The sequence below is a fragment of the Condylostylus longicornis genome, unplaced genomic scaffold (genome assembly GCF_029603195.1).
Source record: "Condylostylus longicornis isolate FDR11 unplaced genomic scaffold, ASM2960319v2 ptg000797l, whole genome shotgun sequence".
Lineage (NCBI taxonomy): Eukaryota > Metazoa > Arthropoda > Insecta > Diptera > Dolichopodidae > Condylostylus > Condylostylus longicornis.
In genome coordinates this window covers 1-12,737 of record NW_026578742.1, presented here as the reverse complement: position 1 = coordinate 12,737, position 12,737 = coordinate 1, and the positions used below count along the sequence as shown (strand labels likewise).

At 44.7% G+C, this 12,737-nt stretch overlaps 4 protein-coding genes across 4 annotated transcripts; 2 read left to right on the top strand and 2 right to left on the bottom strand.

The window, feature by feature from the left end:
• Positions 1-249: 249 nt before the first annotated feature.
• On the top strand, positions 250-1,089 carry LOC129618277 (phosducin-like protein 2). Its single transcript, XM_055533067.1, has 3 exons — positions 250-300; positions 350-740; positions 833-1,089. The coding sequence occupies exons 1-3, from the start codon at positions 250-252 to the stop codon at positions 1,087-1,089; spliced, it is 699 nt and encodes a 232-aa protein (XP_055389042.1).
• A 2,529-nt stretch (positions 1,090-3,618) lies between these two features.
• LOC129618276 (metacaspase-3-like) lies at positions 3,619-4,019 on the bottom strand. The gene is made up of 2 exons (XM_055533066.1): positions 3,872-4,019; positions 3,619-3,827 (listed from the first exon to the last, which is right to left on the bottom strand). The coding sequence occupies exons 1-2, from the start codon at positions 4,017-4,019 to the stop codon at positions 3,619-3,621; spliced, it is 357 nt and encodes a 118-aa protein (XP_055389041.1).
• A 2,417-nt stretch (positions 4,020-6,436) lies between these two features.
• On the bottom strand, positions 6,437-7,187 carry LOC129618275 (nicotinamidase/pyrazinamidase-like). The gene is made up of 2 exons (XM_055533065.1): positions 6,795-7,187; positions 6,437-6,673 (listed from the first exon to the last, which is right to left on the bottom strand). The coding sequence occupies exons 1-2, from the start codon at positions 7,185-7,187 to the stop codon at positions 6,437-6,439; spliced, it is 630 nt and encodes a 209-aa protein (XP_055389040.1).
• A 984-nt stretch (positions 7,188-8,171) lies between these two features.
• Positions 8,172-10,910, top strand: LOC129618279 (ubiquitin-like modifier-activating enzyme 1; the record flags this gene model as incomplete). Its single annotated transcript, XM_055533069.1, has 6 exons — positions 8,172-8,217; positions 8,268-8,695; positions 8,748-9,110; positions 9,171-9,498; positions 9,545-9,710; positions 9,765-10,910. Coding segments are annotated over exons 1-6 (2,477 nt in total), but the record flags the coding sequence as incomplete, so codon positions are not given.
• Positions 10,911-12,737: the final 1,827 nt, after the last annotated feature.

Below are 12,737 nucleotides of genomic sequence, written 5' to 3'. Positions count from 1 at the left end.
CGACAGAAAATGGACGACAAAACGATCGTTCGTACTTTACTAAATTCTGTAATTCCCGCTGGGTTGCCGCGAATGACACACTGGTACTTGAAACTACTGATAAAGAAGAAACTGAATGACCCAACGAAGACCCCCAACCAGGCTTTGCGCTTCCAATATCCATAGCTATCAAAAAGATTATTGACCTGCAGTCGGAGAAGAATATCCATCCTGGGCCTGAAGCGTCAGAATTTCAGTTGGTCCATTAGAATGTCAACCACAAATCCAACAGAAGTAACGACGGAGTGGGATGAACTTCAAGTAATGTGTCAAGCGCATCATGATGGGCCGATAATGTCTTTATCTTCAGATCAAATATGGTAACTATCCTGAGCGTCAGAAACCGATAACGGGTGAACTTTTGAGTAATCTTGCTATCGATTTTGCGGAATCTCAAGATGTACTTGAATCGAAGAATTTGGAACAATTGGAATTGCTGGAGGATGAATTAGAAGAAGATACTCTCGAAGCGTATAGAAAGAAGCGACTTGAGGAATTAAAACGACAAAGGGATGCGTACAAATTTGGGGAGGTCGTTCACGTCGGGAAGGATGGGTACGTCAATGAGGTGACTGAAGCATCCAAAGCAATTCCAGGGGAACATGTTGTTATTCATCTCTACGCTGAAGGGAAACCTGTCTGTGAATTGATCAATAGAGCCTTCGTGTCAGTGGCACGCCGCAACGGAAATGTCAAGTTTTGTAAGGCGATTGGTTCAGATGTTATTCCTAACTTTCCAGATTCAAGAGTCCCAACAGTTCTTGTTTATAAAAATGGTGTTTGTATTCATCAGTTTCTAGGGCTTCGGTTTGGGGAAGGGAAAGTGTGACACCTGAATGTGTCGAGTGGGTGTTGTGGAAGAATGGTGTCCTGGCCTCAGCCCCAACTGAAGAAGATCCTCGGACCAAGGAATCATCATCATTAGGAAATAAACGAACAAACAACATACGCTACGATGATGATAGAGAAGACGAGGATGAAAATGAAAGAAATGCGGATAGACGTGGATATTCTTCACTTCATATGGAGAGGGCTCTACGCTTGAAATGACAAAATCCGATATAAAATCACACTCGTCGAGGGAAACTTATTTCAGAGCGAGTTTCCCAAACTATTTGTTTCTCTTCTAAACAGGAGAATGTTTGGTTCCTTCGGCCAAATAATAAAATGTTGCCATCCAGGGCTCATCCTCAAACCGATCACCTTCCTCCATTCCGCTTCAACTAGGCGAGAATCACTTTTCGTGACAATATACTTTTTATATTTTTCGTACGCCTCGCGGTTTAATTTGACCAAACGATATTCAACATTTCCTTCTGACCATCGCTGACCATAAATGATATCATCAGGGAAAACAAGACTTTCGCGGGGAGGCATAGTAAGTGTGAGATGGGTATCAGTCTTCCAGGCACAGATTAGATTGCATGCTCGCTTGGTTCACTTTCAACAACCTTGTCATCCATGAGTAAAGAGATCGCCACTCCGTCTTCCACGAGTGGTTCGTTGACTTTGCCTTCAAAAAATGATGAATTAAGACGGCAGGAGGACGAGGCACTATTTGGCAAAGACCTCTTATTGAAGATGAAATTCCCAGACGGAAGCGTGATTGAAATGAAAGTATGATTGCGTGCAATTAGGACCATGAATTTGATCAATGCTGTCAGGTTAAGGAGTCAAATGAGGTCGGATACGTCAAATTACTCCTAGCTGAAAAGTGTGGTGTGAAAGCAAACCTTATTTCACTCTCCTTTAATGGAACACAACTGATCGATCCAATGTCGCTGTGCGATCACAAGGGTGTACGACCCCCAGGGATTGATATCGATATAGCGTTTCTCCAATCGTGATGTGAAGCATTTTTTAGTGTTAACAAGCTTAGACGCTCTTCAATTCTGCTGGAATACCGCTGTGGTTGAATACTGTGTGGTGTGCTTCAGTGACTTTCTCCACAATTACATTATTTTCTTTGGGTCTCAATGACATTTGCAGAACATCTATCGTCCTCACCCAATCAAGTATCCCCATATTCCTTTCCTAGAGACACCAAACCACCTGCAGGAATTCCCAGTTGTCCGCTCAAGAGGTACAAATCCCGTCATGTATCGGATTCGGCCGAAGACAACAATCCTCCCAAGTTGAGTGCAATGACATTCTACTCCAACCACGAGTGGCGACCTCGTTCAAAATCTCGGACCTCTTATGTCACACTGATTAGTTCCCCGTTGATTGATTTGGCTGCACTGATTGATACACTCACCCGGTAAAATAGTACACACATCTTAAACTCAGTTTGGTCTCGCAGGCAAGATGAGACGTTAAAGTTTACAATCGAACAACAAGGCACTGCCCGAATCTGGAGGGGAGACCGGCCGCTCGCAAACCAGTCGTCATTCTTAACGCCGCAGAAGACGTTGAAATGGTGGGAAGCTTCATCCACGAAACCTTGATTACGTGATCGTCAGACGCAAGAACTGCCGTCATCCATAGGAACAGCTCCTGATCTTGTTGTCTGCTTGTTGGTGAACCCGGAAGAGTCCCGTCGACGGTGTCACGTAAGAATGGATTCAGAAGATATTTATCTTGTTTGTTTGGTAGACCTTCAGAGCGATGGACTGGTACCCGCACTTTGCTCAAAAAGGTGAGTCTGGAATCTTAAGACGATCAGATGACTATCAGTTAACGAATGAGAGTACCAGTGTTGTTGGTCTTGTAGTTTGGAACTTTGACACAAACATCGCAAGAATACTTGATTATTATGAAACTGTCCTCAAGAGAGAAGTTAAGGTGAGTCGGTTTGATTGAGTTCGACTCTTGCCCTTGAGTTCATCCTTGTATTTTCAGACGATTGATATTTCAAAATTCTCACTTCACAGTTTGGTTTCGACGTTGCAATCCTTGTTTAATCGAGTATCATTTGCAGGATCTAAGAAATCTAATGTGGAGTTACTGAGAGATTCATTTTATACATGAAATTGAATGCAGATCAAACACGAAAAAAATAAGCAGTTTCGAAAAAATTGAAACACTTACTGAAAAAACTGTGAATTATACTGCTCATCGGGCAATAAATTTCGCAGAGGACTAATACGGGTGTTGCTGATAAGGTTGCAAAGGGGAAACCTGCCGTGGTTGATACGGGATTTGGCAGGGGTAATTTAGTTGGATGGGTGGAGGAGGGGATGCATACTTTGCTGGATACTGCTGACCATACGACGGTCGGGCTCCATATCCTACGTTGGGATTGAGCTGATTATGATGATGACCACCGCTGTGGCGATTAGGCCGACCAGGATTTGGAGCAAGATTTTGATTCGGAACCCTTCCTAGCATCCGATTCGTGTTGGGGACGATTGAGTTGAGTCTATAAAAACACAAGGGACAATAGAACTGACGATCGAAACATGTAACATGTTGGGACTCACGCAAATGGGCGATCGAATGTAAATTCTTGTGAAGAAGACAACTGGGGAGTCTGCGAATAGAATCCCCAGTTATGAAGAAATTTCGCGATGCTTTCCATGAGGGATGGGTATGTGTGACCAAAAGGATTCGCCGCAAGTGTGTGTCTCCACGCCTTTGTCATGGCTCCACCTGAAGGTTAACACGAATTGGTCTCGACTGCGCGTTAACCAACGAACCCTTTTCTTGTTGAGGAATGTAAAAATCAGCCGACGATTCCTCATCAGCACAACCAGAGAACAACTGTACATCCCCAGCGGCAAATTTTGGTTTCCACTCTCTGTCCCATTTTCGCTTGCTGCCGTTCCATATGAAGGGAAGATCCATCGCTACAACAACAGAAACTCGAAATAGAACGGTTGACAACCCATACCAGAGCCAGAGTGACAACAGTCCATCAAACAGGTTAATCGTACGCCGCTTTTTAAGGGGGCCACGAGATACGCAAACACGTCATCATCGATAATGTGACCCTTTTTCTTGTAATCCATTGGCATGATCGTCTCATCAAAGCCATCCATCTCTGTTCCCTGGTGGAGATTATTTGAGATAGACGTTATTTGAGATAGACTCTTGCGGAAGACTCGTGAAGTAGAGTGTTGCTTACACGTTTGTTCATTGATTGGCCCCCGTGACCCGAAAAGTGAAAGAAGAGAACGGAACCGGGCTCGGCATCAGAAACAAGCCATTGGAAAGCCTAATTAGAGCCTCATCACTTGTTGGCACACTAAAGGAGGGTCCCTACCGCAAGTATGTTCTTTTTCGTTGGTTGAAGGTAAGGATTTGGATTGTCATCAGTTAGGACCGTGATAGCAGCATCGTTATCTGGAAATCCATAAATAGTTGTTAACAATTTGCGCATGTTCTTCGTATCCTCAATACAGCCACGAAGCTCCCGGGATGTTCCCAGGTAGTTTATCCCTATCAGTAACGCCTTGCGTCGCCCTAAAGGGATTAAAAGGGGCCATTTATTAGAGCCGAACTGTTTATCCGACAAGAAATCAGACTCACCACTTTCAGCTACAAGCTGGTCAGGAGATTCAGAAACCATTTCTGCAACAGACGCATCAAGATTGACAGACGGAGGATCCGAATGGCCAGGAGCGAAATTCAAAAACGTTTTTGAGAAGTCCTCGGGTCTTTGAGGCAACACAGCAGTTGAAGAGAGCTGCTGTGCCCCCATGGTCTGAAATATGAGAACACTCATCTCCAGAGAAATGAAACGAAAACGCCTACTTTTCCAACTTCATCAATGCGTGAATCCAGCAGATCATCAAGAGCCTGATCAGCGTCGTTATTATATTTCATCAAGGCTCTAACAAAGATCTGATGAAATCAATGGTCCTTTCTATTCAGCTTACTGTCGGATTTGCTGAGGAGAACAAAACGGAAAAAGTTCCTGAAGACGCTCTTCTGGTGGAACTGGAAGTCGCCTTCGCGTTCCCGTCACTTCGTAAGGGAGTTGCTCGATTGGTCGGTGTCGTTGTTCTTCTCGTCGCCTTCGTGCTTCTGCGTTGGCATCAGCCAAGTTCCGTCGAGGTTTTCTTCGTTGTCGTCTCTCATGCTTCTTTCTTCTGATCCAATTAATTGCATCGCGATTTCCAACTTGGGCAAGTCTTTTCATTTCCTCTGCCTGCCTTGCGTCATCATCAGTCCCGCTGCTAAAAGTGAGCGAGTCATCATCACTCGACAATCCCGAATCGTCAGTAGTTGATGGAGAAATGACCTGGTGGAAGGACCAAAGGGAGCAATCTCTCATGTTTGGCCTATCGATCAAGTAAAAGCGCAACGAACTGTCTTGCTTACGTTCCCGACGAGCTTCTCAGTCAGGATGTTTGCGAGGTGCTCCATGGCTTCGTCCTGATCAAAATTTGCCATTTCTAACGCCCTGCAGACAGAAACAGTTTTTATAGGAGATTTCGTCCCACATTGTTTACTTGTGGACGTCTGCTGGTGACGCTGAGGGGTTGTCGCGCGACATGCGAGCAACTAACTCAGATCTTGCCTCTTTTTGTTGGTCCTGAAGTAAGCGATCCCCGAATGGTTTTGCTGGAATAGGTGCCGCTGTGTGGAACAGCTCATCCATAGGAGAATGGCAATGAGAAGAGTGTCCGAGAGAAGGCTGTCTTGGGGAAGGAGGTGAATACTGTTGCTGTTGAGGCGAATACTGGGGTTGCTGTTGAGGCGAATACTGGGGTTGCTGTTGAGGCGAATACTGTGGGGGAGAAGGCTGTAGAGGAGAAGGCTGTGGGGAAGACGCACACGGCGCTCCTTGAGGATTTGAAGGGTCAAAAAGTTGAATTTGTAGCTTTAATGTTGGATTGCTGTCACCAAAGCCTGGGCAGGACGCCGCGCGCATCAACCCATAGACAGCACGAGAAGTGCCGTTGAGCTAGAGACACACAGATGTATGAGGGAGAAGAGATCAATAAAGACAGACTTGTAAACTTCGCAAGTCGATAGGAACCGATCCAATTGCCATATGGCGGCCAGTAGTGCCCGGATAAGAGGACCACACCTCCACGTGCAAGGTTGATTCTGGATCGGAAGTCTGGTGGAAAGAAATCAAAGAGAGAAGCAAGACAGACTTGTGCTTACTCGCCAGGATAACAGAAATTGGGCATTCCAATCATGAATTTTGTCTATAGCTGTTTTATACTTTTCACCGTTCCATTTGATTTTTACATACGCAAAGGGGGGTCCCCCACATGGCTCATTGATGTTCGGCAAATTTTCAGCCTTAACAACAACCAACCGGATCACCAAATCCCGGCGACTCATTTTTCTTTTGAAGGAGGAAAATTTGTGTGTTGGATTGGATCAGTGCGTAATTTGCATGCAGGTGAGCCCAGTATTCATGTTTGAAAAAGCTAGCTGTACACGAGTATATGTTGTTCACATTCGGTACGAGGAACGTTCAATGAACAGAAACGAATCGTCAGCTTCCTTCATTCAATTGAGAAGAAAGGAGGAATTGAACACCAAGACGCGTCAGGGTGTCCTTTGCAGATTGAACAATCAACGAATTTCCAACTGCTGCTGTTGCATCTTCAATTACCCGAACACTAAAACCGTTTTGAATTGCATCCCTGGCTGTTTCCTTTACACAATAATCAAGAGCCAGACCAACAATATCTAGAGAGTCGATCTGACGCGATTTCAAATCACTCAATATCTGAAAATGGAAAATAATAGATGCATGCCAACAAGACGAGATTTTGAACATGGCGAACTCATTGAACTAACAGGAATCAAATCAATGAGAAACAGACACATCGAGCTGCACGACATCGTACATTCGTGTCTTCTTCTTGAGACCCAAACGCAGAATAACATTCTCGATGCCGTAGAGTTCCTTTCTCAATGATCACATCCCGTTCATTCACATTCAGGAGAGGATGAAATTGTGCGCCCTGAGTTCCCTTCACACAATGCGCCGGCCACAAATCAAATGCGGTTCCATCAATTTCGATTTTCTCAAATGGCGCTTTACCGGGATGATTCGATGCGAATGAAAAATGATCGGGAGGATGAGCATCGCATGCCAAATAGACACACGCGTAATGATTATCAGCCTTTAATTGATTGATGATTGGAATGATTTTTAACGATCCCGGAACCGCGAGGGACCCCTCAGGCTCGCAGAAGTCATTCTGAACATCCACAACGAGCAAGGCTGACCGCTTCATATTTTCAGTGTTTCAGGTATAGGCACACTAAAAAACATTCTCGCTAGAACACTATTTCTGTCGCGTATACAGCCGGCCTGGAGCTGAAACACGACCTAGAGGAATATTGCGTCGTTGGTTGTTGGGTGCTTCTTCGACGCGTGGTGGGGACTTTCGCTCAATATTCTGCTGGTCCGAAAGTGGTTCGGCTTTCACCTGAATTTCTCCTGAGCGGTAGCGTTGCTTGTAACACGGAGCAATCAAGGCACTTTCTCGAAATTTTGCCGCTGGAACGCTTAATCGCTGAGGGGCTTCCCTGGAATTAACGCGGGGCTTCACAAGGCTCCAATCGATCGATTGCTTCGGGACCAAATTATGAGATTTTCTTCGGAGAAATGGGAATCGCTTCACATCATTTGAGATGGCTGCCAAATTTATTTCTTCATTTTCATTATTGCCTTGGTCCTGATAGTCAGACTCATCGCAATTGCTTGTACCCGGTAATCGATGCCGCACTGCAGGAACAACTTCATCTTCTATTGAGCTCATGCTGGATTAATGGCAACTTGCAGTAACGGGATAATAAAACACTTTTGTGGCATATTGCAGCTTTGCGTCAGGAACAGCCCTAGCGCTCGAGTCTTTTTAACGTTACCGAACGGAGCCATATAGTAATAGGACCACGCACGCATATTGGGAACAGCTGGGAACAGGATAGTCGTATTGAACTCACCTTTTTTTGAAAAAGCGTGGTACTACGTACTTTGCCATCATTCCTTATATTGCCATCATATCGTCCTCAACAACGTCTTCCCGAAAGAGATTGTTAGAAGATCTCCCGGTGCCCAAAGGTGATAGAAAAAGGCCTACTGTTTTTAGGGTCCTATTTTTTTTGCAGAGAAGAGGCAAGCAACAATGAACGCGAGCAATGAGGTTATCGATACGGACCTCTATAGCCGCCAGATCGGGGCATTCGGTTTTGAGATGATGGGAAAGCTGATCAAAATGAAGGTGTTGATCTGCGGTTTGAACGGCGCTGGTGTTGAAACAGGTAACTAGCTAGTTGATTGAATACTCCCACTTCCTGATTTCTTTTTTTAGCAAAGAATCTCATCTTAGCCGGACCAAATACTGTTGCACTGCATGATCCAACTATAAGCAGAATTCAAGATTTAGCCTCTAATTTCTACTTGACAGAGCAGGATGTACAGCAGGGTGTGAGCAGAGCTGAAGCATGCGTGAAACGTCTCTCAGAATTAAACGATTACGTCAGCACTACAATCATTGAAGGGGAGTTGTCACCAGAAGTTCTCCATCAATTCGATGTCGTCGTAGTGTCGGATATGAAAATGTCAGAAATGATCAGAATCAATAGGATTTGTCGCTCTCATGAGCCTTCAATCGGATTTGTAGCGATGGACGGTTTTGGTTTATGTGCGTCAGTATTTGTTGACTTTGGGGATGAATTCGCAGTTTTCGATAGAAACGGGGAACAGCCTCAATCTTCAATTATTGAAGGAATAACTCAAGTAAGAAGGATCCCATCTTGATGGACTCAACTCTTCGATGCCTCTATTATAGGATTATCCAGCAACAGTCCATTTGCATCAAGACAAACGTAATCCTTTCGAGTTGGGGGATTTTGTTCAGTTTAGAGAAATTCAGGGAATGTCTGAATTGAATAATCGAATGGCAGTTAAAATTTTATCATCTGGAAGATATTCAATTTCTATTGATTGCGATACAAAAGAATTGCCTGCGTATTTGCGTGATGGAGTTGTAGAACAGGTGAAGGTTCCATCAAAGATTCAATTCAGATCATTGGAACTTTGTTTGGAACGCCCAGTCGCTTCCGATGAGGATTCTCTCTTGGTTCCTGATTTGGCGAAATTCGGACGATCTGAGCAATTGCACTTTGGGATCCAAGCTGTCTACGCCTACAGAGTAAGTCATTTTTTTTCATCAGTGCTCTCGGTTGTGGATGGGGCTCAATTCCCTTTTTAGGAGAAGCACGGTTTTTTGCCGCCTCCAAGAAATTCAGCAGCAGTGGAAGAATGTCTCGCAACTGCAAATCATTTAAATGAACAAGCGAAAAAATCATCAGAGGAAACGAATGAAGGAGTGAATTGGAAATCTGCTCCTGTGGATTCGATCGATCGCGCAATCATCGAAAATATCGTGTATTATGCATCTTGTCATATTTCACCAATCGCTGCTTTTTTGGGCGGAGTCGTCGCGCAAGAAGTTGTCAAGTTTACAGGAAAATTCACGCCGTTGCACCAGTGGCTTTATTTTGATGCCTTTGAGTGTCTTTTGAAAACCCCTCCTGTTGGTAAGTCCATCAATTCTGAACTCTCCCTGGACTTTTTGACTCGCAGACACCGAACCCTTGAATAGCCGTTACGATCATCAAATTGCAATTTGGGGTAAAAATTTCCAAGAGCGTCTCGGCAAGATTCGAATGTTCGTTGTTGGAGCGGGAGCTCTTGGATGTGAATATTTGAAGAGTTTTGCCCTGATGGGTTGTAGCACCAGAGAAAGCCAGTAAGACGCACCTTTCTTTCAAATACAATGATTTCTGGTCCATTTCAGTGGAAGTCTGACTGTGACCGATATGGATCGAATCGAGGTGTCAAATCTGAATCGGCAGTTCCTGTTCCGTCGTCATCATGTTGGGACCCCGAAATCCCGCACAGCTGCTGAAGCTGCTGCAACTATGAATCCATCTCTGCGCGTTATTTCCAGCGAGGCGCGTGTTGGTCCCGAAACTGAAGAAGAGTTCAACGATTCTTTCTGGGAGGGACTAGACTTCGTTGTCAACGCGTTGGACAACGTCCAAAGTCGTCTCTATATCGATGGACGATGCGTTTGGTATCGCAAACCACTTCTCGAATCTGGAACGTTGGGAACGAAAGCAAATTCTCAAGTTGTGATTCCTTGCATGACGCAAAGCTATGGTGACAGTCAAGATCCTCCCGAGGATTCGATACCTCTTTGCACATTGCGCCACTTTCCAAATCAGATTGAACATACGATTGAATGGTCGCGCGATCTTTTCCAGGGATTATTTTGCGATGGCCCTCAAGAAGCCTCATCTTTTTTGAACAACGTCAACGGATTCTTGATGCGTCTTTGTTCGGAAGGAACGACAGCAACGCAGCGTGAACGACTTGAGAAGATTCATGATTTACTCGCAACCCTCAAAGGAGGTCCAACGATGGCGATTTGCGTTTCAAAGGCTGTTGCTCTTTTCGTTAACTACTTTGACCATCAGATCGCGCAACTTCTCCACACGTTCCCATTGGATCATTTAACATCTGGAGGACTCCCGTTCTGGAGCGGTCCAAAACGGCCCCCTCAGCGACTCCAATTCAATCCAAATGATGCAATGCATCTCGAATTTGTAGCAGCTGCTGCGAATTTAATGGCTTACAATTTGGGAATTCAGCAAGAAAGAAGCAAACAACGTATTCGTGAAATCGCTGAAAATGTTCAAATTCAAGCGTTTCGCGCTAAAGAAATTCGAATCAAGGTCGATGAGAAAGACAACACAATAGAAGGAGCGGCAGATGATGAAATTGTAAAGGACAAATTGCAACGAGAACTGGTCCAAATCGCCGAATCTCTGCAAAAAACAGGCTTTGCAGCGCAAGTTGCTCCAGTTGAATTTGAAAAAGATGACGATACAAACTTCCACATCGATTTTATTTCTGCGTGCGCGAATCTGCGAGCTCGGAATTATCGGTAGGCGCGAACTCTACTGTGTGTTGCTCTCGGTATATTCTTGTTTTATTTTCAGCATTCCAGAGTGTGACAGACATAAGACGAAAATGATCGCTGGTAAAATTATTCCCGCTATCGCGACGACAACTGCAATGGTGACAGGTGCGCAACATTCAACATCGCTTGTATAGTAGCTGTGCTGTTCAGGACTTGTCAGCTTAGAATTGCTCAAAATTGTCACTTATCAAGAACGCTCTATTCAAGATTTCAAAAATAGTTTTGTTAATTTGGCCCTGCCCCTCTTCATTCTGAGTGAACCGCTTCCTCCCTTACAAACAAAAAATAAGGATTATGATCCAATTGCTGGAGGTCCGATCAGAGCGAAGCCAAACGGATTCACGCCTTGGGACATCCTTGTGCTAAATATTCGTGAGCTGAAGATATTAACACATTTCTAATTTCATCAACACATTTCTAATTTGATTCTTAGCTAATGCTTCTGTGGGCGAATTAATTCGCGAAATTGAAAGATCTCAAGAAGTCGAAGTTTCCATTCTTTCCGTCGGAAACGCTTGTTTGTATAACAGCTTCCTCAAGTCCCACAAAGAGCGTTTGGACAAGAAAGTGAAGGAGGTATGCCAATCGAGTGACCTACTCAACATGTTCGTTTCTTTTTGGGACAGCTGACTGAATCCATTACCAAAGTGCCACTCCCCCACCGGTCGACGGTACGTCGCTGTTGAAGCGTCATGTTCCGATGCGGATGGTGTAAGTCACTTGAGATAATCGAGTCGAACAATTCTATGCTCCGTCCAGGTCGATGTTACTATTCCCACAATCAAACTCAACTTCTAAATTGCACCTTTTTTGTTCCTTTGTACTGATGATGCGTCAGAACCTCTCTGTTGCATTAAAACAAATTGTTTTACGCCTTCAACCAACTTTTGCGGTCGGAACTGAAAAAAAAACACCGAATAGTTGTTCCTCCTCAAAATGTTGGTTTTATTGAAAAATGTTTTAAATCATATAGCCGTTGGAGGGGCACTGCAACGGACACATTTGCTGGGCTGACGTCATGTTTGGATCCCTTTGCGTCATAGCTACGTGAAATGCAGGAAGATTAAAATGAGGCGAACGATGTGACTGGAGAGATGTCATAACATTTGATAATCCTATTCGGGGACTCAACAAACTTGCGGCCAACGAGGATTGGCGAAATGAGTTGTGACAAAATTGGTCACTCCAACGAGGCAACGGGCCACCAGCTTGTCTATTTGAAGACCCACTAGCACAATCACTCTCGTTTAGAGATCTTTGGAGATAGATCAGCCGATTAGAAATGACAGGGACTCTATCCCGTCGGGGATGTTCACGAGGGTCTGTTCTAACGGGACGGGGGTCACATGGGTGGAAGGGTACAGGGAGGCAACCATCTTCAAATGGGAAACGGCGTCGTCTATCAGGTGAATTAGCAGGGGCGCTTCGATGAAGAGGATCCGCTGTGAACCGATTCGATCTGAAGCACGAAAATTTGTTCCATTGTGGAATTGGTTGGGCTGGGGGGCGGGAAGAAGAAGCGAAAGGATCAGCAGCAAAAACGTCCTCTGGAACGGCCGTCACATTGGGGGTACCCGACGAGGGGTGAGCAGGTGACGAGGGATGACGCGAGGTATGCTGAAACAAAAATGGGAGAGATGGTTCTAAGAGACCAAAATCTAAAGAATAAGGCAAAAAAAAGGGCCGAAGGGAAAATTAATCAAAAAACGGATACAGCTCCCTTGAGCTACAAATGAACCAAAAAAGTTACGCCGCTACAAGCTAGGCGCCAATGTTGCTTCTAACGAAGAG